This window comes from Pungitius pungitius, chromosome 18 (genome assembly GCF_949316345.1).
Source record: "Pungitius pungitius chromosome 18, fPunPun2.1, whole genome shotgun sequence".
NCBI lineage: Eukaryota > Metazoa > Chordata > Actinopteri > Perciformes > Gasterosteidae > Pungitius > Pungitius pungitius.
Window position 1 is genome coordinate 4,433,718 of NC_084917.1, and position 13,770 is coordinate 4,447,487.

The 13,770-nt window shown below is 46.3% G+C and overlaps 1 protein-coding gene across 1 annotated transcript in view; it reads left to right on the forward strand.

Annotated features, from left to right (window-relative positions):
* Window positions 1-586: 586 nt before the first annotated feature.
* The window catches only part of LOC119226976 (potassium/sodium hyperpolarization-activated cyclic nucleotide-gated channel 1), a 63,930-nt gene continuing 50,746 nt past the window's right edge, over window positions 587-13,770 (forward strand). The window contains exons 1-2 of the mRNA XM_037485405.2: window positions 587-1,328; window positions 6,284-6,707. Of these exons, the coding sequence (XP_037341302.2) occupies window positions 973-1,328; window positions 6,284-6,707 (780 nt within the window). The 5' untranslated portion in view covers window positions 587-972. The remainder of the gene's footprint in view (window positions 1,329-6,283; window positions 6,708-13,770) is intronic.

Here is a 13,770-nt window from a genome sequence, read left to right on the forward strand (position 1 = left end):
GGGGAAATTGTTTACATGCCAACTAATCCGATCCCAACACAAACCGAGCTCAGCAAAAAAAAAAACATGAATTGAAGATGTTGCATTCTTTAGAAGAGCTACCTAACTGGTCCCACTATGCAGGCTGGTTTAATTGAAAAGCACCAAGTTTTATTTGGAGGATTATCTCCTTGTCGTGCATAAATAAAGCTTAGGTTGCTTCTATCCAAAGTATACGGACAGTACAACATTTCCGGTGCATTCTCACTCCAAATGTTGGATCAAATTCCACAACACCTTGAAAGGTGGGACTTCCTCAAGATGCTCAACTGGTTTCACGAAGAGGCTCAAACTATGATCCCAATCTGTTTCATCGTGTTGCCTTCTATTATCTCTCCTCAGTGGGACGCAAGCCTGCAGCCAGCCGAGCCACGACGCTCACGTGACTATTATTAAAAAAGTATACATGTTTTTTTGTATTTTATTAACGCCATTCACGCTCTGCTCCACTTGTGCAGTCCCCCCCACGCCACGCCATGCCGGATCCATGTTGACGGGGCAGGGACGCGGTATCCTGAGCCACATTATGTAAATAAGGTGCAGGGGCATGTGCCAGTTAAACCGCAGTGCCGTGCGAAGTGAGACAGAAGCACAGAGCTTTGGGCGGCACACAGCCGGGGCCGTCGGTAGATGGCGGTAACCCAAGAAACCTGATCCACAGGGCTGTCGGGGACTCAGTCTCAGTTTGCAGCACTCCCACCGAAGGCAGAGGAGCTGAACAGTTTGAAGGGCATTAATAAAAGAAGCAGGAAAAAAAAAGAACTCCCCCCCCCCCCCCTCCCCAAAAAAATACCCCAAGGAGAGCGCACGGCGGTTCCTCTCGAGTCTTTGCGCGCAGCCCGCCCGAGCCGGACGCGGAACGCTTTTTTTTGCCACGAAAGAAGAAGAAGAAGAAGAAGAAGAAAAAAAACACCCGGGACAACTAAAGACACCATGGAAGACAAATCGAATTCCTTCTCCAGCAACAAGGAGGACAAGGCGGATGGGAATAATGTTTTTCAGAGGCAAGACTCGATACAGAAGAACAACACGGGGAGCCAGAACACGAAGGAGCACAGCAACTCGGTGGGCTTCAAGGGGGAGCGGGAAGAGGCCATGGTCGGTTTTGACGATCTGGACGAGGCGGGCAATCGACACGGTTTCATGCAGAGACAATTTGGGGCCATGATGCAGCCCGGTGTCAATAAGTTCTCCTTGCGGATGTTCGGCAGTCAGAAAGCCGTGGAGAAAGAGCAAGAGAGGGTCCAAACGGCCGGATACTGGATCATTCATCCATACAGCGATTTTAGGTAAGGGCTGGAAAAAGACACCTGCTCATCCCTCACCACCACCCCCAACCCCCCCCCCTCCCTTTTTTTACCCACCCCTCCCGTCACCCGAGGGGTCTGCAAGCTATACACCTTCACACATAACGCTCTGTCATCGGCGCACGCACAGACCGCCCCGAAGCGCCTTTACGCTAATCTACCTCCGCGTTTAAGCAACCCGGCTCCGCCTGCCCGAAGGAGTCTTTGAGCAAATGTGCCCGATTCAGTGTGTGCGCGTGCGTGTGTGTGTGTGTTTCATTGCGGCATTTTGTATTATGATAGAGAGGGATGCATTTAGGCTGCAAAGGTGTATCGGGGAGATGTCCTTGGAAAACGTGGTGAATGTCAATTTAAAAAAACACACACACACGCGCGCGCACAGACACACACACACACACACACACACACACACAGAGACAGACACACGCACGGGAGCGCACCTTTTCTGGTTGTTTCACAATTACCGCACAGTGTCGGGTCCTCGTCATTGCGACATGTTCCCGTGTGCTATGGGGGGGGGGGGGGGGGGCAGTACCTGGACACAATGCCATTGCACCAGCCAGGTTGTAAACATTGTCGGCGGCGGTACGAGGCGACGGATCCTGTGTGCAGGAAAAAAAGAAACAGAAAGCACAGAATGCGGTCAAATCCTGAAGCCAAACGATTTAGGAAAAAATGGCCGTGTTTTGGATCAATCCGTCATGCAAACACTTTGAGTGGCATGTTTGTGAGGGAGGAAATGTGAAGGAATTTGTTCTTAATGAGCGGACCGGGCAACACTTCCTCCCTGGTTAGTCACTAAATGTCACAGTGACACGATTCCTATTCTTTCATTGGCATGTCGTTTATTCACCCGAACAAGCAGGTATACCTTGCTGTCCTGAAGAGTGAGGCTGCAAGTGAAAACTGCCCGCTGGTAGACGCGTCCCCATAGGATCACTTCTCGGGATGAATAGTGCAAACGGGTTTAGACACACTGCTTCTAATCGGCCTACATTTGCGTAATCTACCCGTGACACGGCGCGTTTGTATATGGTAAACAAATTAGATCAGGTGCAGCCGGGACTGGTTCTACACTGTGGCGTTTGCAGGTCACCACTCATCCAATAAGCATGCCGTCTGGTCCACGTCTCCGCACCACCAGTGTGCCTTGGCACAGCTTGTCGGTGACAATCATCCTCGTTTTTCCATTGAAGCTGTGCGTGTGACGCGCCAGGACACGTTGGTCCCGCCACTCCAGCGCGGCGCTGTCCGCGGTGCTGAACCCGGAGCAGGCCTGAGTAGGCAGCGCATACGCTCCGCAGCTTCCATGCTGCTGCTACTGCTCACTCACAGAGCTGCTGCAACAAAAGCTCCAATTCCACAGCTTTTCCTTTTTTGTTTTTTTGGCATACAATGCACTGACTATAGTGCCCCAAACATGCACCGCTGCACTCACCTTATAAAAAATCCCACAAGAATGATGCTAACTTGAATATCCTGCACTCGCCCACACAAAGACAGGGTTGTATGCACATGCCCATGCGCTCACACAGATGTACGATGGCGGTGGGCAAGGATTAGTAGCAAAACACAACAGTCAATGAGCTTAGCAATCTCTGTAAATAATTATGTAAGGAGATCGATCCCCCCCCCCCCATACAAGATGGCCACAAGGTTAGACATGAACGATTCAATGATTTGGTTAACCCTGTTCACAAATGCTTAGTTTTCCTGGACCGTATTTTTGATTTAGTTTGAGATTAAAAAGCTCCATAATGGGAGATTATTCATTAAACCCATTCAGGATGTACTTCGTAGTCTGTTGTTAATCTGACACATATTGGGCAAATCCACGAGGGTGTTTGCTATTTAACCTCTGCTCAAGGAGACTGGCCCTTTTTTATTTCCCAAACTAAGGCGACTGCAGGGACCCTAAAGATCCTTCATCATGACATTTTCCAAAGGGCATTTTTTTCACAGGAAGTCCTTGTCCTCGAGCCACTTTAACAATACAACCCCTTTATGCCAGTAAGATTGCCTCGTTGATAGTTCTATGAAGTTATATATGCCCAGCGCTTTGAGCTACCCATCAAGCCGGTGCATGAACGATGGGATTGCAAGGGTACACTTTGTTTGGCAGGTCCCCTTTTACTGAAGCATATTAAATGGTAATCATTTCTCCACTCTGGGGCTCAAGTTAAACTCTTAATTATGACCAGCTGCAACAGCGTGTGACTGGTTTTGTTTGCACCTTGAGAGTCTGTGTACGCGTGTCTCCATAGCAAAATGGGGTTCATGTAGCAGAAACTACCAGAGGGCTTTGCAGTACATTACAAGGTGTTTGTATGTCGGGTTTTGTGCCCCACGATAGTCGCACACACTGTGCAAGTTACGTTCACGAATCGTGACAGGTGTGAAGTTGGGAACAAAATGAAAGACAAAATTGGAAGACAGCTGTGGTCTGAGCAAGGGCACGTAGACAGGGGGATGGTAAGTGGCCCAATTTGTGTGATCCCATTTGAAGAGGCTCTCTTTTTTAGGTTTGTGTTTTTTTTGGTTTATAGTTTACGTTTCCATACTGCAAAGTTACTGCAGAGCTTTATGAGACCAAAGAGCAAACCCTGTTTGGTCTGTAAATGAAACTCTTGCGTAAGTAGAGTCTCATAGTCCATAAATGAGTCCATAAATGGCACCGTCAATTACGCGAGCGTAAATTCTTGCGTGGGAGTGTTCGAAACTCAATATCCAAGATATTCTTTGTACACAGTCGCTGATTAAAGATTAATGGCACGTTAGTAATATTCATTATTCATAGATCTTCTGAGATGCCTCGTGCACAACCTCATATACCTCAGGTTATGCTAAGGAGAGGCCTTTGTTGAGTTGAGTGTACTACCGGAGCCTCAGGTGAATGTGGATTTAAAGTAGGGGCGCTTGCGGAGCTTCTAAAGCAGGAGTTTGGCTGGTGACTTTAGTGCATCGCTAGAGTAGAAGCTGTATTCACAGCTGGATGCACATGCTCACAGCTACTGGTTTAACAGGGGGGCTGCGTGCCTTCTCAGACGCTCGAGCTTAATGCAATGATGTAGCGAGAGCTGGACGCGTTCTTCGTTGGAGCCGACTGCCTTTCGCACACTTTGCAACTGGCTCTTTAAAAATGAAAAGGGGGACAAGTGACATCGTCTTTGAAGATCTGGATTGCTCGTTTTTTCATAGAGTCTTCAACTTTGTGAATAACTTCTTTCCGTTTTCCGTTTTTCTTGTTTTAATATTCTTGTAAGAATTAAAAACAGTATGTTTTATTCATTAGATAAGTGGGTGTCTTAAAGGTCATTCACAGCATAAATGCCACCCACACAAGTCAGGAGAGAAACAGAAATGATGTGGGCAGTGAGTGGGTTTTTGATTATATTATATTATATATATGTATATGTATATGTATATATATATATATATAAGTGGAAAATACATCCCACATTATTTCAAAATAACTTCTGTTTTGTTAGCAGTCTTTTTATTGAGGAAGCCTAGTTTTGAACAATCAAACCCTTAAAGACCTAATTTTAAATATTTAATTTTTCTCTGATTTCTTTTTGAAAGACAGACAAATTGAGATATTTAAATCATGCTTCATGGATTCATCTTGGTTCTTTTTTTCCATGTTCCCCTTAGACTTAAATTTTAATTGCGTATTATTAAGCATTTGAGAAGATGAATCATAGCCAAAGTCATCACTGCAGCCTCTTATTACATTTAAATATAAATAAAAAGATGTAGTCATTCCAAACAGGCGCACACTGTGTTCACCGATACTCATTGTATTCCCATCTTCTTGTCTACTGAACCAACAGGTTGAAAAGTTGAACTTACTCTCTGTGTGAGTGCATTCGAAATGCTATGAATTGGTTTAAAGATCTCACACCCTCTGTAATTGGTGCATGTTTTGACCAATAAACCTAAACTGGTGCATGGCATCAATTAAATCCATGTACCACTCAAGGTGTTTGAGTCAAAGCTCTCCATCTTTGAAGAGTCCACTCCATAGGCCCCCCGCTTGGGGTTAAAACACCCTACGGTGAATATAATGAACCACCCCGATGACCCCTGTTTACTAGAAGTAAAGACAACTATCAGACACGTGATCTACGGGATATTTATAAGACCGAGGCCACGTCTCAATCCATTCAAACGGATCCATTACTGGGTTTCCAGCCCAACGGGCAGCCTGCCAACCAGCCAGCCAGTCCATTTCCATCTTCCACGGCAGCACCGGATAGGCGTCCAGGCGGAGCAGAGGCAGGCGGGGGGGAGGGGGGGGGGGGGGGGGGGGGGGGATGGCGTCAGCGGAGAGTTTTTAGCACGAGAGATAGGATTCCTGAAAGCATCTATTTTCATTCACGGTCCGCTCGGCCCTTTATCGAGGGCCCGGGACGCCGGGGCGAAAAGAGCCGGCGTGGCGATGAATCACTCTCTGGGCTCGGCTCGTCACAAGACGGAGGGCAGGGACATTGAGACGGCCGGGAAGGACGAGGGTGGGGGGGGGGGGGGGGGGGTCTTGTTCTAATACGCGCAGCAAGTGTCAGCAGCACACTTCTCCGTGTCCTTGAATCATAGTGAACTCTTTGCCCCGTGTCAACGTATTATACAAGGTAGTCTCAGTCTCCAAGTATTACCCATTGATTATTGCTTTCACCAGTGTTCATTTGAATGTTAAAAACGTTTGACGGATATTCGTTACATTCCACAGGGTGAATATCTACAGTGAGTCTGTATATTCTTATGAGGTATTTTTAGACTAACTCTTATTCTTAGAGCCTTAATGGAGGATTCTTAATGCATAAACTGGACAGCTCTATAACGTGAATAAAGCAAAGTGGAGACACGGTGTCAACTGTCTACATGCTGTCTACGTGCCGCCCGCCTTGCATTACTGATGGATGTGTGTCGCTTCGCAGGTTCTACTGGGACTTGATAATGCTCATCATGATGATGGGGAATCTAATCATCATTCCTGTGGGAATAACCTTCTTCTCAGAGCAGACCACCACCACCTGGCTGGTGTTCAACGTGGCCTCGGACACCATCTTTCTGGTCGACCTCGTCATGAACTTCAGAACGGGGATCGTCAACGAGGAGAGCTCAGAGATTATCCTCGACCCCAAGGTCATCAAGATGAATTACCTGAAGAGCTGGTTCGTGGTGGACTTCCTTTCCTCCATTCCAGTGGATTATATATTTTTAATAGTGGAGAAAGGCTTCGACTCGGAGGTATACAAAACGGCGCGCGCCCTGCGAATCGTCCGGTTCACCAAGATCCTCAGTCTCCTGCGTCTGTTGAGACTGTCCCGACTCATCAGATACATCCATCAGTGGGAGGAGGTGCGTATGTGAACGTCCGTCTGTGTCCATCAGTGATTATGGTCGTTTATATTCATTGTCTTTACCCGGCAAACCACCGCATCACAACCTTGAAATGTTTACGCAGCGATTTGATTCTGTGCACGTTACACACTTACAGCTCCTGTCAGTCACCACCGGGTCAAAATGTAAAGTGAGTTGGAGGGTCAATGAAGTCCTTTTTTAATGTTTTGGTGGGTGGAGTTTGTGTGAGCAGTCACACATGATCACCCCCCACTCTCCCAATGTTTAAACAAGCTCCAGTCCTCTCCTCCTCCTGGTAATGATGTAATTACCCGCTGAAAGATGGTACCTGAAACAGCCCACCGGACGGATAGATCGTATGGACACTGCGAACAAAACCACCGGCTTTACGTTGGGCTTTGAAATGCACTGTAGATTTAATGTGAGGCTGACCACAACACCGGCGCTTTGGAGCCAGCCGCTCCGTCCTCAACGCCCTTGCCCCTCATTGTCCCCCGTTGCTATCGCTGCCGTTGTGCATGCGGTTTGTTGCGCTGGGGTGTCGTTGTCAGGGCTCAACCTGAGGTCGGTTGCATTGACAGTGCGTACGCACTGTATAGTTCAATGGCACGTATTAGTAACAATGGCAGTGAGGAAATTGATTATTCACGGGACGTGGGCTTTTAACAAACCCCACTAGCAGCTACAGTCGTGAACGGAGCGTAAATAATACAAACCGTGCAGCGCGTGCGATTCCCAGCCCCCCCGTGCTATGGATCGGTGAGCATCCATGGAGCAGGGAAAGATCATCCTTGTGGTCGTTTGCCAACAAGGCAGGAGACTTTAGAGCTCTCTATGCTAGACTGTATGTTTTAAATTCTGCTATATTACCCCCTTGTTGCATAATGTGGCACTCAAACCACAAAAGCAATATCCATGCATCAGCAAAGCGTGAATCTAGCTCAAAATGGGGATTAAATAAACATATGCTGAAAGTGAGCACCATATGGATCGCAGTTGCGGGCTGTAATCTTGGGCATGCACACAATGTGGGAAGTTGATTATAAATGTCCTTAGCTCAAGCGCTGTATATGATACCGAGGAGGAGGAGGAGAAGGAGGAGGAGGGGACGGTATGAAAGACATACGGACGGTTAGAAAGACGTATAGACGGTGCCGCAAAGTTAATCTGCAGTGAGCGTGCAGGGAGACGGTCAGTGCAGCATATAGGGATGTGTCATAATGCTTCTCCTCTCACTCGGTCTCTCTCACGTTGCCGCCTCAGTCGTTCCTCCTCTGTCTCCATTCGTCCTCTCTGCTTCCTGCCCGGTCCCCCCCCCCCCCCCCCCCCATCGAATGCCTCTCCTCACGCATCGTCCTCCCTTTCAGTGCGCGGTCCTGTTGTGGCTAACCTTTTAAAAAGGCTTAAAAAATACAGTACGTAAATTAAAAACAGTTATTTTGGTGTCGCCGAGGTAAATAGACACACTGATAAACACTAAAGCGGTGACTCAGACGCATCCGCAAGAGACGTGAGGGGAAAGAAAGAGGCACTGGGTGGAAATATTCCAGGCTGTCGTAACATGTTAGGTTTAGGGTGCAGGATTAGGGCTTTAATGGAGGGACAAATGCAGTCTCCCGCCGTCTTAATGAGTTTCAAGCAGTGAACCATTATTGTATCAGGCTTGAGACGGACTCAGTTAGTTATTCAGAGTGTGAGTCTCGACAATAAATCATTCTCCATCCTGCACGTCAGTCACTCCTTCGTCTGCCGTTGCGCCCCTTCTTTTTCACTTTGTCACATCTGGTTAACGTCAATGTAGTGTTTCATGACTCAGGTTTCTCTGTAACACTTTCCCTTGTTTAAAGTGCTCGCTCCAAAACAGGAACCTCTTACGGACTGTAGTGCTGGGAAGTGGCTGCCGGGTATTATGGTCCAAGTGTAACAGAATTAGTGCCCACAAAGGGGCCCGTTGCATCTTATTTAAGCGACGCACTCTGATTGTCGCTCATTAGAGAGGAGTAGTAGAGGACTCCATTAGTCAGAAAAGGAATGATGGCGGATAAGTCGATATTTCACGCTATTTAAGTAGTTGGGTGAAGCGTTGGGACTTTTTGGTATCCAGGCTCTGGTTTGACTATTTCGATGTGTCTGCACGTCTCTCCTGGTGTTTTGTTCGGACATTTATGCTTTTGTTTGCTCATGCATAATTATTTCAATGCATCGCCGCTTGGGGAAATCACAGCACACAGCGTGAAGGTCACCCAAATAGGTTTTGTCCAACAGCACACACGAACGGAGTGCCGGGGCACTGTTTGCCTCCTGGAAATATCTCAGGGATTTTTCTTTCATTCTCGTGATCACGTGATCACAAACTACACCTTTTTAGTGATTGTTAGGGTCATCGGCAGGTTTTCTGTGTAAAGTAGCTAGATCAACAATATGTAAGATCTCTATAATACACAGAAAGTGTTTTGTGTATGAGTCGGACAGAGAAAAAAAAGAAGCCTCAGTCACATTATTTGCCCCGGGAAAGGCTGTTGTTTTGCCTCTTTGACTTTAAGCATTTTGGTCAGCTGAACCACTGTTTAAAACGACTACATTTCCTTTTGCCAATTGGTCAAATGTAATGTGAAAAGTGTTGCTCGTAGCGGCGAGCCCAGAGAAGTATCACTTGGCTCCGCAATTCCCATCACCTTCGTTTAACTTTAGCCTCCCTCTGCTGCTTCCGTTGTTAGAGCCTCAACTTCCACGGTTCTGGGTGCTCACTGCGCTCAGCAGCCCTTTTCCCAGCGAGAAGTACCGTATTTTCGCGACTATACGGCGCACTGAATTACAAGGCGCACCTTCAATAAATCGCCAATTTTAGAACTATTTTCATATATAGAGCGCACCGGATCACAAGGCGCATAGAAGTAACTGCAGTAAAACGTTTGACTGGGGCTGCGTTATGCATCCACTAGATCGGGCTGTGCTAAATCAAACGTTATTAAGCGTTCTGAAAACTCTTCACTCCCATGGAAACGTTGTTCAAACGTTAATGTGGATATTAACAATATCTCTTTCGTTATTGGTTAATGAAAACATTCTTGCAAATGCTTTGGTGCATCTTGCACCGAGAGGCAGCGCTGGAACAGACGATCCCGACATCCAACTACGAGCTTTAATGTACTGTAGCGACTCTGGACAATGTGCTTATCTTCTGGTTTTATTGTGGAGAAACAGGCTACTGTCGGCCGTAGCCTACGCCGAACAAAAACACACCATCGCTCTCCAAAACAACAACAATTCCCGCGTCCCCATAGGTGGCACTAAGATGAGTGACGTCACATTGTGCGCCCTTCACTGACCATCCCAAAACTCTGTAAAGTGCAACGCCGCTCCAGAACATGAAAACACAGTCCGTTACAATACGCTGTTGGAGCTGGAATTACCGCGGCTGCTGGCACCAGACTTTCCCTCCAATGGATCCTCGTTAACCAGTATGGATCAACCAATTGAGCCATATATACGGCGCTCCGGATTACAAGGCGCACGCGCCGTTTTTTTAGGAAAAAAAGGATTTTAAGTGCGCCTTATAGTCGCGAAAATACGGTACTCAGATATTCTGACTTTTCACTGCCTACCTAGCGCCAAACCGCAGGCGGTCCAAGTTGGCAAACTGACACAGTGCGGCATTTTATCCACGGGTTACGCAAACGTCGCCCCCTTTTGGAGTCGGTGGAGACCAAAACAGTGATGGAAGAAGAGTGAAGGCTAGAAGCCCCGATGCGTGCAACCTCAGTACGCTGCGATGGATGTGTCCCCCCCCCCCGTCAAAGGGGGTCCTGCATCTCACCTATAGTGAGGAGAATTATATTTAATTGCTGCATATTTAATAATTCAATGAGGTAATGAGACAAGGTATCGGTGACATTTTATGCCCTTTCATCTTCATTTCCACACAGATTTGAGATCTTTCAAGGGCATTTCCCCCCTGCTACTGTTCATATCTAACCTTGCCTCCCTTGTGTTTTTCTTATTCTTTCATGTCCTCTCAGATACAGAGGTAATTATCCCAATGACCTTTACTGTTTCCTTTGTATTCGTCCTAACGTTGGGGGGGGGGCTCCTCCAGGAATAGAAGAAGTTTACCGACCCGTTCGCTGTTGATTGAGTTTCACTGTGTTGTGATAAAAACACGCAGAAACAGACATCAGCGCTTTTAAGCCGCTGTGGAGAATCCCCACAGCTCCTATTGCCACATCTGGCTCATCACGGCCATGAGGCCCTCGCGCCAGACCGCTGCTCCAGCGATGGGGCTCAGGTTGGGCTTGTGGCAGCGTACCAGCCCCCAGGGGAGGGCCTGCAACCTTTCCTTAGCCCCCCCCCCCCCCCTCCCCCAGGCAGTCTGTTAGTCTGTTACTCTACCACGGTTTGAAACTCAACAGTGACTTTATGTTATGTTTGGTTCTAAATATATTACCATGCTCAGTCAAAGGCAGTATAATGAAGTATAATCAACAAACCTTTAGGTGAATGAGGAAACTCTCGGGTCCACGCCAAAGCCTTTGAGGGGTTTGCGATAATTTCCGAAGAAATGGAAAACCGCCTCTATTTGTGTAACCGTGCTACGGTCTACGACGTGGTCCCTGTGGTGCAATATGTTCCAATAAAGCCTAAACAAGAGGCGGTTTTTAACTGGCAACAATACAATCATTGTTTTGAATTCCACTTTAGCATTTGTTCTAAAGTCTTTTCCGCAGATGCGTCCTCAGTAATTGCTTTACGAGACTTCTGTTGGGACCCAATTATTGTCTCTCTCTGTGAGGCTGAGTTGGAATGATGCCAATGATTACCACACAGTGGTAATGATGATCCCGAGTCCGTTTAGATTCAGAATTTATATTTTTGATACAATATATTGTTTATCGATTGTATTATTATGTTCTCTTATGAGGGGATATTTGTTCCATCGGCTTTACCGTGAGAACTGTTCTGCTTTGTGGCAGAATGATGAATCACACACCGTGACATTACATAACTATAACTATGCAATAGCTACTTATAATACAGTGAATTGCACACGGTAGATGCATGTTAACACGTTCCCCTCCAGTTTACGGGTGGCTTGCTTCTTTATTTTTAAACAGGTGTGGAGGTGTATCACGATACATGTAGTCTGGTTAGGTTGCAGAGTCGCTGTATTTTGATACTGTTGTAGCACAATGTCGCACACGGTGAGCAACACAGTGTTTGCCACCTCCCTGTAGTCGACATTAACGTGCTGGAGTAGCAGGGAGTGAGGCAGCGTCACTAATATCCCCCACCACTGTGTTTTTTGTATTTTTGCATCATGCCTTGCATGTCCCTTTTGTCTTTTTGCTGCTTCTGAAAGGGTCTTCGTGGGGAAAAAAGTGTTTCAACATCTCATGCCATCACCAGAGATGAGGTTCTGACTTAAAAAAAAGCTTCATTTTTCATGGACCTATGCATATGGGTTTATGGGCCTATGGGCTTATATATATATATATATATATATATATATATATATATATATATAGCCTGAATGGCACACAGTCTAAATCAGTGGTTCTCAACTGGTCTGGCTCCGGGACCCACCATCACCCCTTAATGACAAGCCGCGACCCAAATCGAGAAACATTCTCAACTTCTCAAATTTATTCAAAATCAAGTTCATAAGCTTAATTTTATATTTTATATTCAGGATGTTTAATTATCCTAAAAACCCAACGTCTCCCCCATATCAGAATGGTTTGACCCAACCGGGCACACGCTGCTGAAAACGTGGACTGACGAGCTGGAAAAAACCTACACTCCGCTGCATTAAAAAAGTCCCTTCAAAATAAAATCACAGGAGGAATTTTTTTGTGATTTTTAATTTTTTTTTAATTTGTATTTTAATTTTCCCATGCAGAGGCCCGCAACCCATTGAAAACGGGTATTACTGGTCTAGATGAGGCACACAGGCTTCCGTGAATGAGAGTGGTTTGTTTATTTAATAATCTCTTGCATGCATTTTTTTTCATAATGAGAGAAAAAAGACTGCATATGCGTGAAGCTAATTGAAGCCTGTAGCAAGCGCTAGCAACGCGCAGCTCCACTTAGTAAACATGACAGTTAAGGGGTCCGTCAGAAGGGACGTCGTTGTGAGAGCCTGAATCACTTTGTTAGTTCACTAATGCTAATGCCGGGCAAAAGATACGGGTTCATTGTATGTCTTTCAAGCGGGCTCGGCTTGATTTAGTCTTTTTACAACGGGTTCTGCAAGTAATCTCTTTTAATTATAGCGTCCGTGGGGATACCGCGTCCAAAGCCGAGGTGCACGGGTGATTCACAGCTCTTGGCAGTAAATTGATCTGATAGGAGGGAAAATATGAGACAAATGACCTGGGTATCTAGTTCACTGTGTTGGAGCAGTGGAGGAGAAAACTACATTACGCCGGCTAAATCTGGCCTCCACTGAAATAACCCACACTATTGTGTGGCAGTCCGACAGCAGACCTTTTTTCTGTTTTTTCTAAGACTTCCATTTTCAGACGGTCTGTCAACACATTGACAGCGGAGGTGTGAATGTTTGCCTGCACCTTTTCACAGCGTCTTATTCGTTTAGAAACAGAACTCCAGAGGTGTTGGTTCATATATATTTGAATCAATCTATGCAGTGCAACTAAGATATTTGATACATTTCCAATCAAGGGGACAATACGGCAAAATATCGATCATAGCGCTACAAGAATAGGATTCGTTTTAGATTTTTCGTGCATATCTTTATTCTGTTTTAAATACCAATGCAATTCCTTTAAGTTGCAACCAATGGTCCAAAAGATTAGCATTACATTAAAAGAACAACATCTAAGGAGATGGTGAATAAGCCACTGTGTGCAGTGTGATGTAAAAGGAGATTATGCGGCTTTGGTTTATAGACTTATAGATGGAACAAAGTCCTGGGTGCCTTCAGACCTCGGCCTTTGTGCCAAGCAGGTACACAGGTGCATCCGCACACACACACGCACACACACACGCACACACACACCCAGAGAAGGCGTGCTGAATCTTGATGTGCTGAATCATGCGTCAG